The sequence below is a fragment of the Gopherus flavomarginatus genome, chromosome 11, assembly GCF_025201925.1.
Source record: "Gopherus flavomarginatus isolate rGopFla2 chromosome 11, rGopFla2.mat.asm, whole genome shotgun sequence".
Taxonomy (NCBI): Eukaryota; Metazoa; Chordata; order Testudines; family Testudinidae; genus Gopherus; species Gopherus flavomarginatus.
Genome location: NC_066627.1, coordinates 22,486,879 through 22,499,530, shown reverse-complemented (window position 1 = coordinate 22,499,530; position 12,652 = coordinate 22,486,879). Strand labels below are relative to the sequence as shown.

The 12,652-nt window shown below is 42.8% G+C and overlaps 1 protein-coding gene and 1 long non-coding RNA gene across 17 annotated transcripts in view; one reads left to right on the top strand and one right to left on the bottom strand.

The window, feature by feature from the left end:
* The window catches only part of LOC127031607 (uncharacterized), an 87,149-nt gene that overhangs the window by 22,931 nt on the left and 51,566 nt on the right, over positions 1-12,652 (top strand). For 5 of the 9 annotated variants that reach the window (XR_007768574.1, XR_007768577.1, XR_007768575.1 and 2 more), the window contains exons 1-2: positions 1,589-1,648; positions 7,452-7,557. This is a non-coding gene — a long non-coding RNA (uncharacterized LOC127031607). Of the gene's footprint in view, positions 1-1,588; positions 1,649-7,451; positions 7,558-10,594; positions 10,924-12,652 lie in introns of those variants that run through there. The other 4 variants (XR_007768572.1, XR_007768576.1, XR_007768579.1 and 1 more) reach the window with 3 other exon arrangements.
* The window catches only part of RBL1 (RB transcriptional corepressor like 1), a 104,782-nt gene that overhangs the window by 63,137 nt on the left and 28,993 nt on the right, over positions 1-12,652 (bottom strand). For 7 of the 8 annotated variants that reach the window (XR_007768570.1, XR_007768569.1, XM_050918597.1 and 4 more), the window contains one exon: positions 1,475-1,641. Coding sequence is in view for 6 of the 8 variants with exons in the window: in XM_050918597.1 (XP_050774554.1) it covers positions 1,475-1,641 (167 nt within the window). In the remaining 2 variants the exon portion in view is untranslated. Of the gene's footprint in view, positions 1-1,474; positions 1,642-2,822; positions 5,393-12,652 lie in introns of those variants that run through there. The other variant, XM_050918600.1, reaches the window with a different exon arrangement.

The window sequence follows — 12,652 nt, the reverse complement described above, 5'->3', positions numbered from 1 at the left end:
ACTAAAATTACTGGATGTATAAATGGGAATATCAAGTAGAAGTAGAGAGGTTATATAATCTTTAGTTGGTATGGGTGCAACTACTACCAGAATACTATGTCCATTTCTGGTGTCCCCAACATGAAGAATGTTGAATATAGGAGAGAATTCAGAGAAGAGCAATGAGAAAGGATTAGAAAAAACATGCCTTACAGCAGAGGTCGGCCACCTTTCAGAAGTGGTGAGCTGAGTTTTCATTTATTCACTCTAATTTAAGGTTTGACGTGCCAGTAATACACTTTAATGTTTTTAGAAGGTCTCTTTCTATAAGTCTGTAATACATAACTAAATTATTGTTGTATGTAAAGTAAATAAGGTTTTTAAAATGTTTAAGAAGCTTCATTTAAAATTAAAGTAAAGTGCAGAGCCCCTCAGAGTGGTGGCCAGGACCCAGGCAGTATGAGTGCCACTGAAAACCAGCTCGCGTGCCACCTTTGGCACATGTGCTATAGGTTGCCTACCCCTGCCTTACAGTGACAGACTCAAAGAGCTCAATCTGTTTAGATGATCAAAGAGAAGATCTGATGTGACCTGAACATTATATATGAAGTACCTACATGGGGAACAGAAATTTCATAATAGAAGGCTCTTCTTTCTAGCAGACAAAGGTATAACAAGATCCAATGGCTGGAAATGGAAGCTATTCAAACACAAAATAAGGGGCAGATCTTGAAACAATTTACAAGGGTTGTGGTGGATTCTCCATCACTGGAAATTTTTAAGTCAAGAACGGATGTTTTTCCTGAAGGATATGCCCTAGTCAAACAGGAATTAACTCAGAGAAGTCCCATGGGCTGTGTTATAAAGGAGGTCAGACTAGATGATCATAATGGTCCCTTCTAACTTTATAATACATGAATCTAGAAGTTCATTGGAGGAGCTGAATGCTAAAGACTAATGGCAGGCTCTAGGCTGCGTTCTACTCATTTTCATAACTTGCACTTAAAAGAAGACTAACTGCCTCTTTAGTCGGCAGACAGGACTGTCACACACTACTCTCTTCCTTGGCAGATGACTTCTATCAGACTAGGATTTAATTTGTTCAAATTTGCTTTTGTTAAGAAATGGATTTTTTTTCTGTCCAACTTGTTATACCAACAGTGACAATAAAAAACAGATGCAAAATTATGATTAGCTGACGAGTAAAAAAAATTTGGCCCTATTAATCTAACAGTAAGTAATGAGGATTTTTTTTTTTAAAGCCATACTTTTCCAGAAGCACACATTCATTAAGAAATAAAAGGTTTAGTTCCTCACAATAAGGCCTTTCAAATGGAAACACTAAGATGACAGGTTAGTCTTTTCCCCCAGCAACCCTCATAAACCCTTTTAAAGAGACTTCAGTATGGAGTAAAAATGTAGTAGCCTAACAAAACCAAGTCTGAAGAGAGGGGTCACCTTTTGTAATGAAAGTAGGGGTAAGTGACATGCTTACTCGAAGATAGCTATAAGCTGTTCACTTGGTGCATTTTTCAACCCAGCCACAATGCTCTGTAACCGGCTCACACTTTGTGTTGCTGAAGCAACAGGAGTGATTACTGCTTCCTTCTCTCTCAGGTATCTCCTTCCTGTCAGTGGTGTAGAAGGTGCAAATGATCTTTTCTGCCAGGTAAGAGAGAAAATAAGTTAAATCATCAAAAATTATGTTTCTACAGATGTTTTGAGACATGAACTGCAAAGTCATTCATAAAACTCACATGTACACCACAAGCCACAGGGAAAATGAGTATGCCACCACTACAGTCACTACAACAAAATAAGCTGAGATTTAAAGTAAAGTGTTTTTAAGGGCAAGTTCTATAACAAATTACAAACCTAATGAAATCCCCAACTAAAAGTCAGAAGTTTAAGCAAAGAGAGAAATCAATAAAATACAAAACTTAAACGTCTTAAAAACATAAAGAGGTTTAAGATCACTGAAACACTGACAAATGGTAAAGGCAAGACCACTCCAATATGCAGCCACAACTACCTGATGACACAGAACTACTGTATAATCAACCTCCCCTTTTAATCTAATATATTTATCATACATGCTGCAATTACAATTCAGTTCCAAAGCTCTTTTCTGCATGCACCACATTTGGGTTTAAATTATGCATATATTTTACAAAATTTACTAATATTTCAAGTGAAGCAATGACATTCAAAGAAAGCTGAAGCAGTATTTGTAAACACTGAAAGACTATCTATATAAACAACCAATCTTTCTCGCACTGCTTACTGAAAACCACTTCCCCTATTCTATCCTTGCCTCATTCAATTATCTACAGACCCTAGTTCACTCCTTAGTACAAAAGTTTCCCATTCAGAAGACTGAGCTTCCTTTAGAAGTGAATTAATGTAATTTTAAGAAACAAGCTATTTGATATTAAAAATATTTTGGGGCAGATTCCCAGCTGCAATCAAGGAGCATTTGACACAGATGAGGGGGATTCCCCATCCACTTCCAAAGGTGCCCAATTCACTACCAGTCACAGGACTGCTCTGTGCAAGTCTCCCAGTCCAAATTAAACCAGCCTGAAGGCTGCTCTAGCCTGCATCACATGCCTGCAACCTCATTATTGAACGAGCCCCACCTGTGCCATCTTCCCCACGAGCCACTGAAATGGCACTAAAGCTGCTATACCAACTGAGGATAGCAGCTTTAGTGGGAAGAGATCCTCTGGGGAATGGATCCATCTATTTGAAAGCTACCAATGGAGTGGTGCAAAGTGGCTGGAACACAGACCTGGATTGTATTGATTATATTTTCCATTTCCAAAATTCAAGATATGAATCACCTGGATCAATCGGTCTTCAGCTATTGTTAAGACTGTGCCGATCACACACATCTGCCATTCTTCTTGCATTCTTGCCTTTCTTCTCCATGTTCGTCCGAAACATTTAACAACGTCTTCTTCCCATCTTCTTGACCAGGTGGTCTTTTCTGTTCTCGCGAGTACTACTCAGTAATGATTGCGGTCCCTCTATTGTCCGTGAACCGTGCTATGTGGCCCACCCATCGTATCTGCTTTCTATGACAATATCTTTCACACCATTGCATTCTCTAATCATTTCATTTGGGATACGATCCAGAAGGGAAATTCCCAACATAGCTCGTTCCATTGCCCTTTCAGCTACTGACAGCCGCTGTTCTTCTCTCTTCGTCAGTGCCCAGGTATCACTGCCATACAGCATGGCTGGCAGCACAGCTGAATTGAAGATATTTGTACATGTGGTCTTGTCAATTTTTCCTTTGAGGACGTCCTTGATGGAATTAAACACACACCATCCTGCCCAAATCTTTCACGAGAATTCTCCGTTCATGTCTTGGCACATATTAACTTCTTGGCCCAAATATATGTACTGTTCCACTTCTTCAATTTCTTCTCCTGTTATCGTTATTTGGGCTTTTCTTAAGACGTCTGATCGCATGTATTTAGTTTTGCTACAGTTCATTTTCAGACCGACCTGACTGCTTTTCCTGTCGAGTCTTCATAGCATGCTCTGCAGTTGGCTGGTGTTTTTGGCAATTAGTATGATGTCATCCATGAATCTGAGATGAGATAATCAGTCTCCATTTATATTAACACCACTCCTCCAATTGATCTTGTTCATAACCATTTCCAGGCAGGCAGTAAATAGTTTTGGTGAAATTGTATCTCCTTCCTTTACACCTTTCTTGACTGGGATGCGGACAGGAGTTTCAAGGAGAGTAATGTCTGTTGTACATCCAGTATCTGCTTCCTTCAACAAACTGATGTACTGTGTATTAATACCCTGCTCTGTGAGTGCCTTTAATATTGCGTTGCACTCTACACTATCGAAGGCCTTTTCATAGTCGACAAAAGCAATGCACAGTGGTAGTCTGTATTCCCTCGCTCTTTCTAGAAGCTAAGGGTAAACGTATGGTCAATCGTGCTGAAGTTTCTTCAAAATCCTGCCTGCTCTCTTGGCTGTTGTTCATCCAGACTCTGTGAGAGTTGGTTTATCATCACCTTTGTAAAGCTTTTATAGATATGAGAAAGCAGGCATAAAGGGTGATTAAGATTTTCTTGAGTCCCCTTCTTGTACAGCAAGATGGTATTCAACTCCTTCCAGCTTGATAGTATTTTTTCTTCTTCGAGATATTGACTGAAACTTAAAGTGAGGCCCTTCCAAAGTTTTTCGCCTCCTGAGGAAATCATTTCTGACATTATTCCATCTTTGCCTGGAGCTTTTCCCCGTCTTCATCAGGTGTAGTGCGCTTCGGACTTTGCTGACTATTATTGGGGGGACGCGTTCTTCTGACTCTTGGAGTGTTGGGAGAGAGACATTGATTCTTGATTTGAACAGTTCTGTATAGAAGTCTTTGCAGACCTCCTCCATCCCTGCACTATCAATTACTGTCTCTCCATCCTTGTTCTTCAATGCTGTTATGCTCAATCTACACTGCACCAATTCCCATTTGCATGTCCTGAGGCACTTGCATGATTTAACTGTTTTAAAGGAGCTTTTCTTTCCAGAAGTTCTCAAAAAGTCATCCTTCAGTTTTTGCCATATAAGCTTGCACAGAATGGAGTACTCAAGGTTGTTAGCCGAGCTTCTTTTCATATTTCTCCACTTCTCTAACAAGCTTTTAATTTATTAGAGATTCTTCCCTTTGCCGCCTTCATCTTTTCAATTTCAGCTGCTTTTATGCAACGGCTCAGCTTGTCAGCAAAGATATTATAGTCCTCATCACACTTTTCCATCTGGCTCCAGTCAAACCCAGAAATCACTTTCTTCATAGAATCATAGATTATTGGGGTTGGAAGGGATCTCGGGAGATCACCTAGTCCAACCCCCTGCTCAAAGCAGGACCAATCCCCAAATGGCCCCCTCAAAGATTGAGCTCACAACCCTGGGGTTAGCAGGCCAATGCTCAAACCGCTGAGCTATCCATCCCTCCCCCCATTTGCTTCATCAAATATCTTCGGGCGCTGTTTCCTGTTTGCCATCTGTAAAGTTCTCTTTTCCACTACTTGGTTGAAAATCAACTTTGCTCTAAGCAGGCAATGGTCACAGCTGGTGTTGAAGGGCTGCACCAAAAAGAGACATCTTGAAGCATGTGCCTTTTATTGACTAAAATATAATCGATTTCATTCTTACTCTTCGCGTTTGGCATAATCCACGTCCATCTTTTTGTAATCTTTTTGTATCAGGTGTTTGCCACATACAGTTCTCATTTCTGCCATCATTATTAGCCTCTCTCCTCTTTCATTTCTTTCACTGCAGCCATATATCCCTATGAACTTTTTGCCAGCTTTCCCTAGCCCGATCTTAGCGTTGAAATCTCCCCTCGTGACAGTGTAAGTGGACTTTTGTGCGAGGGCTCTTTCGAGCTCTTGGTAGAATTTTCCACTTCTACACTCCCACAAGTGCAAGTCAGAATGAAGGCCTGGATGACCTTGAGGACAGCTTTTGACTCAATCTGAAGATGCAGCACACCAATATGTAACATTAGCTGGCATGATATGGCTTTCGAAATCCAATCCTTACTAACGATAAATCCAACTCGTCCAACATTTCTAGCAACATCTCCCTTTCCGAGCCTCACAGCGCTTCCACCCTTCCAGTTGACTTCCAGCTCTCTCTTTTGTTGGGTTTCGCAGATACTGAGGATACAGTATCTTATCCTCTTCTTCTCCTCCATCAGATGGTTTAACACAGAGGTTGGCGACCTTTCCGAAGTGGTGTGCCGAGTCTTCATTTATTCACTCTAATTTAAGGTTTCGCTTGCCAGTAATACATTTTAATGTTTTTAGAAGGTCTCTTTCTATAAGTTTAAAATATATAACTAAACTATTGTTGTATGTAAAGTAAATAAGGTTTTTCAAAATGTTGAAGAAGCTTAATTTAAAATTAAATTAAAATGCAGAGTCCCCCAGACTGGTGGCCAGGACCTGGGCAGCGTGAGTGCCACTGAAAATCAGCTCTTTGAAACACGTGCCATAAGTTGCCTACCCCTGCTTTAACGTTTCCTCCCTTGCCAGCAACCTACAATTGTAAGTACACACAGCGAGGGTTGTCCTTTTCCACGCTGGCCTTAGCAATCTTTCGTCGCTCAATTTCCACTCCATCATTGAAGAATGGTTTGACGACATGCAGGGAACTAAGATCCATTTACTTGTGTTGTTTTAGCCGTTAACTTTAAGCCATTCCATTGGCTAGGTGGGCAGGCATATGTACCTCAAGCTTAGCTGGCCTCCAACCTCTAAGGAGAAGGAAAAACACTTTTTCCTCTGAGAGAGCGATCCTCCTCCTTGGATTGGATTGTCCGACACCTTTGTAGCATGGTTAGACCTACAGGGCATACGCCCCACTACCATAGTGGTCAGACGGCCAGGGTCACCGCTGCACCACAGTGAGGCGCTGAGGTAGGATTTTGCAGCGGAGATATGAATAATGTAAGAAAATATTACTTTTTGTAATATTAAGATGGCCACTTTTGAGAAAGATTGGAAGGATCAAGATTAGCCAGAGCTTTCAAAGTCACAATTTATAAGTAAGCAGAAAGCATAAGAAAGGATCTGCTGTGCTATGAAAGTTTATAAGTTCAGAATGGGTAAAATAGAGTTGAAATCACTGCACACTCACTCACTCAATGTCAAATATAAAGCCCAATATTTTCGCACTGTATTGAAGAATGATTTTACAAAACTGATCTGTACCAGTGCTTGCTTCTATGAACAATTTTTTTTCACCTGTATCCAACTTATTTTTGAAACTGTCTAAGCAGCATGAAACTAGTAACACTTGTCAACTGTAATTGACACACCATCCTTCAGAGAGACAAAATGAGTGAGATAATATCTTTTATTCTACCAACTTCTGTCGGTGATAGAGAGCAGCTTTTGAACAATACACAGTTCCTCCTTCAGGTCTGAGCATCACAGCTAAATGCAAGGTGGATCAGATTTATCATAAGTAGTTAGCATATATTAAAGCAAAGGTTCTCAAACTGGTAGGTGTATCCTCCCCTGGGGGGTGCAGAATGTATTCTAGAGGGGGTGGGTGTGAGAAGTTTTAGCGGGAAAACACAAAAACAAAACAAACAAACATTTTACCCACAGCAATGAATAACTAGCAAAGCTGATTCCTCCAGACATATCAAGTCCTCAGATTACGCTGTGCAGTTTGACGGATTTCTGTTAAGCTTGCATAGCATATATAAAAGATGTCATCTGTACATTAATCCGTTTGCTACAACGTGGTAGGCTCATTTAATTGTAAGCATCATCCACAATTGCAGTTTTTCTTTTGCTATTACAATGGATCATTGGCTCATTTGTGCAACGAGGAAAAAAAAACAAAACAAAACACCCCAACTCAAGTGAAAAACAAAGAGGCCAAATCTTTTCTGAACTACTTTACTGTACATTAAAAACTAACAATGATCTCATCTTCAGGCACAAGGAGATCTCCAGCTAGCTGTCTCAAGCATCCAACCCAACATGTAATTGTTCTTCTCCAAAAAACAGGTGCACTCATCACACAAGTAACAGCATGATGCCAGTAAGCAATATTTCACTAAAAATTTACATTATTATATACTTAAATGACTGTTTGAATAAATGCCTGTTTTTAATATTTAGTAACAGATGCATGTTGATTTTTTTTTTTAAATCAGTATATGTACTGTGTGGCAGCGGGGAGGAGGAACAAACTACTACAGAGACAAAGAAGGGGAGAGTGGTCACATAAGTTTGAGAACCACTGTATTAAGAGACCATTCAAAGCACAGTGACCCCTCTGCAGTCACAGGACAAAAAGAGGCGGTCACTGGTTAGATTGTTGTAATAAGTAGCGTCCTACCAAATTCACAGTCCATTTTCCTCAATTTCTCAATCTTTAAATGTTATAAATTTTATATTTTCAGCTATTTAAATCTGAAATTTCACAGTGCTGTAATTGTAGGGATCTTAACCCAAAAAGGAATTTGAGGAAGAGGGGGTGTCGCAAGGTGGTGGCACTACTTCTGCTTCTCTTCTGCGCAACTGCCGGTGGCAGCACTGCCTGAGAGCTTGGCAGATGGAGAGCAGTGGCTGCTGGCTGGGAGCCCAGCTCTGAATGCAGAGCCACTGCCAGCAGCAGCGCAGAAGTAAGGATGGCCTAGTATGGTGTTGACACCCTTACTTCTGTGCTGCTGCCTGCAGAGCTGGGCCCTCAGTCAGCAGCTGCCACTCTCTGGCCGCCCAGCTCTAAAGGCAGCAGCGCAGAAGTAAGGGTGGTCTGATATGGTATTGCCACCCTTACTTCTGTGCTGCTGCTGGTGGGGCACCATCGTCAGAGCTGGGCACCCGGCCAACAGCCACTGCTCTGGCCACCCAGCTCTGAAGGCAGTGCAGAAGTAAGGGTGGCAATACCGCAACCCTCCTTGTAATTCCCTTTAGGGTCAGAGCCCCCAATCTGAGAAATGCCTGTCTCCCTCCAAATGAAATCTGTATAGTGCAGAGTAAAAGCACACATAAGACCAGGTTTCACAGGAGGAGGTCAGATTTCATGGTCAATGATGTGTTTTTCATGGCTGTGAATTTGGTAGGGCCCTAGTAATAAGCCATAAATCCAAAGTCTCTGTTCAGTCCATGATTTTTAGTGTCTAACAGTTATGAATTTAAGATCCCAGGCTTGTCTTTTGAAAGTATCGTGCAGGTTTCTTTAAGGATGAGGACTGATAGGTCAGAATGATCAGTTTGGGAAAGCGTTCACCCACAGGAGATAGGAAAATGATAAAAGACAAAAAACACCCTGTATGAGATCATTTGAGAACATAGTGATGGTCTGGCTTCACCCACATAGCTGTTATTGGGGCATTTTGTGCACTGCATGAGCTATACCACATGTTGTGATAAGCACGTGTAAGATCCATGGATCTTGAAAGGTGTGCATGGGGTGTTGATCATTGTAGCAGTGGAGATGTGTCCACAGGTTATACATCTGTTGTTCTGTCAAGGTCTGGTGCCGCTTTGAGTTAGTGTGTGGCAAGCCTGCTTATGATGAGCTTAGCAAGGTTGGGGGTTGTTTGAATGCCAGAATTGGGGGTTCAGGAAAGATTTCTTTACAGGATGGGGTCCCCTTCAAGTATGGGTTGTAACTGTTTGATGACACCCCATATAGGTTCCAGTGGGATGGTAGACAACAACTAGGGGTGTGCGGTTGGGAGGAGTTTTTATTTCTGCATTGAAGCAGGTTCTCCTAGTATTTAGGTGGCCCGTTCCACGATGTGATCTATTTCTCTGGCGGAGTGTCCTTCTTTGATGAAGACAGTTAAGTGCGTTATGGTGTATACCCCAGACTTTCTCCTTGGAGCATATTCTTTGGCATCTGGCTGTAGATAACAGATTCTTTGATGCGTTCTGTGTAGTTACTAAATCTATAAAGGTAGATGTGGTGGGTTTCTTATATATATGTTTCTCTATACAGTTTCACTGCTGAAGATGATTGTGGTTCCCAGGAAGTGGATGCTAATGTGGAAGTGTCCCAGAGAGAGTTTAATGGATGGCAGTGGTGGCTGAAGTCATGGGGAAAAAAAAAAAAAATCTATGGAAAAAGACAGCTTAAACTCCCTCAGAGGAGGGAAATATCATTGGTTTCATGGTGCATTTTTCCAGAAATAATTCTTCATGAAGAGGATGGCATATTGGGGAGCCATCTTAATACCCATGGCTGCTCCTATGGTTTGGGCAAAATGTTTGTTGTTGAATGTAAATATTATGGGTATGGATGAAAAGGATGAGAGGGGTTGTCTATTGTCTTGTAAATATTTGAAGCAGGCAGCTATGCTGTCATTGTGATAAATGTATAGAGAAGTGACATCCATGGTGGTAAAAATGGTGTTCTGAGGGAGGCTGTTAATATTGCAGTGTTTGTGGAGTAAGTCATTGGTAACCTGAAGGAAGCTGGCTCTTTGTGTGGAGGTAGTTTGAGGATGATTCTGGAAAGTACCGATATTCCTTCAGTTAGAGTGCCTTGGCCAGATATGATGGGTCTGCCTGGGATCCCTTGTTTGTCTATCTTGGTAAGCATGTAGAAGGTCCCTGGGGTGGGTTCATGCAGATGAGTTTGTAGATTTTTCTCTTGAAGTTTTTTTTTTTGGTGGGGTGGAGGCGGAGGATTTTGATGATATTCTTAAGTTCCTGGATAAACTGTGGTGTGGGGTCATCTTTGAGTTCCTTATAGTAAGTGGTGTTGGAGAGTTGTTGGTCGGCCTCGTTAACGAAGTCATCATGCTTGAGGATTACAATGGCACCCTCTTGTCTGCTGGTTTGAGCACTATCTTGTGGTTAGATTTCAGTGACTGTATGGCTGTTCTCTCAACAGTGGAGAGATTATGTTGGATATGTTTGTTAAGGATTTCATAGTCAATTTTTTTCCTGAAGAAATCAATGTAATGATCAAGAGTGTGGGTTCATCTGCTCTGTGATGTCTAGTCAGAGGATTTTTTTCTGATGATTGTTAGTGGGAATATGGTAACTGACTGTTCTCGTCACTGTTGTGGAAGAATTATATGATGTAGAAATGCCAGAATAACTCTTCTCGTTCTCCATGTTAGGATGGTCTCAGGTACTGCGGTGTGGCAGAAGTTCAGTCCCTGAGAGAGAGTACAGATAATACAGCTCCAGTGAGGGGTAGTCTTTACAAATTGATGATGTTTGGGTGTCGCATGTGTGATGGGCACTGGTGCCATGGTTTCTCCCAGAGATGTTCTGTGGGTTGAATGGTCCCTTAGAATATGTACTTACTACTTATGCTAAACAAACAATCTGTTCCATCTTCCATTTAGCTGTAACTCTCAGAATACCTTTCCCAGATGTGAAGAAGAGCTCTGTGTGGCTTGAAAGCTTCTCTCTCTCTCTCTCACTAACAGATATTGGTCCAATAAAAGATATTACCTCACCCACCTTGTCTAATATCCTGGATATAACTACCCATTATACCCCATCTTTCTGACATCTAATTCTTATTTTCCCCCTTACTTTTTCTTTTAAAGTGACCACTGAAAATATTTTTCCCACTCTCGTCTCAAACACCAGTTGAAGATAATGAGAAATAACTATCAGAGGGGTAGCCGTGCTAGTCTGGATCTGCAAAAGCAGCAAAGAATCCTGTGGCACCTTATAGACTAACAGAAGTTTTGGAGCATGAGCTTTCGTGGGTGAATACCCACTTCTTCAGATGCATGAGATAAATAACTAGATTTATGCAGCTGGCTTAATTTTTGCAGTTCATCTAGCATGGACAATGAAACTAGACAGAATACGGGCACTTTGTTTCTAGTGTGTTTTGATTTCTATTTTTCACAAAATAGTAAAATGTGTTGGTGTTAACTGCCTCGGAGAAGGATTAATAATTTTTTTTTTTTTTAAATCAACACATTAAGATTTCTTAATACTCTTATTTGGTTATACAAACTAAAAGACCCAGTTACAAAGCCTATATTTTCAGACTCAACTCCTTAAAATGCCAAAGTATATGATGTCACATGACAAAGCATCCTGTGAAGAGTGAGTTCCTAGTTCCAGATATTTGAAGTATTATTTACTGAAGCACAGAGGAAGAGAGATACACCTCTACCCCGATATAATGCGACCTGATATAATGCGGGTTCGCATACAAGGCACTAAAGCTCTGACACGCTGCCAGGCCAGGGACGATGGGTTCAATAAGGGGCAGAGGGTCTCAGGAGCGGTCAGGGGCTCCCCCTGAGGTCTGGGGGGTAGGAGCTGTGGGAGGGCACTTTTGGGGGCCCCGCAGTCCCAGAGGGGCCCAGGGGATTAGCAGGGGACTGGGAGCAGCCTGTTCTGCTTCCCTCGTCTTGGCCCCAGCTGTGTCACTTGGGGGAGGGGGCTTGGGGGGAGGGATCCCCCTGCACTCTCCAGCAGCAGCAGAAGTGGAGCAGCCTGGCCCCAGCCTGCTCCATTCCGCCAGCTCCACTTCCCACTGCAGGTGAACATGGGGGGCATCCTTTCCCTGACCTCCCTGCACCTCAGTTGTGGCGGGAAGCGGAGCGTTGCGGGGCCGCGTCGCTCTGCTTCCCGTCGCAGATGAGTGCGGAGGGCATCCTTTCCCCAACCTCCTTGCACTCACCAGAGGCGGGAAGCAGAGCAGACTAGCCCCACCCAGCTCCCAGCTGTGATGCTCTACTTCCCACCACAGGTGAGCGCAGGGCCTTTCCCCAGCTGGCCGCCAGCAACACAGCTGGGACCAGGGCAAGGAAAGCAGAGCAGGCTGGAGCCGCGTCGCTCTACTACCTGCCGCAGGTGAGTGCGGGGTGGCATCCTTTCCCCAACCTCCCTGCACTCACCAGCAGCGGGAAGCAGAGAGCTGCGGCTGGGAGGTGGCAGAGAAGAGCAGGCTAGGGCTGGGCTACTCCGCTTCCCACTGCTGCCGGTGACTCCTTGTCAGGGGGTGGGGTGGGGGGGTGGATAGAGGTCAGAGCAGTTGGGGACGGGGGGGTTGGGTAGGGTCCTGGGAGTGATTAGGGACAGGGGTCTCTGGAGGGGGCAGTCAAGGAACAAGGAACGGGGTGGGGACAGGGGGAAGCAAGTTTGATACAACGTGGTCTCACCTATAACACGGTGAGATTTTTTGTCTCCCAAGGACAGCATTA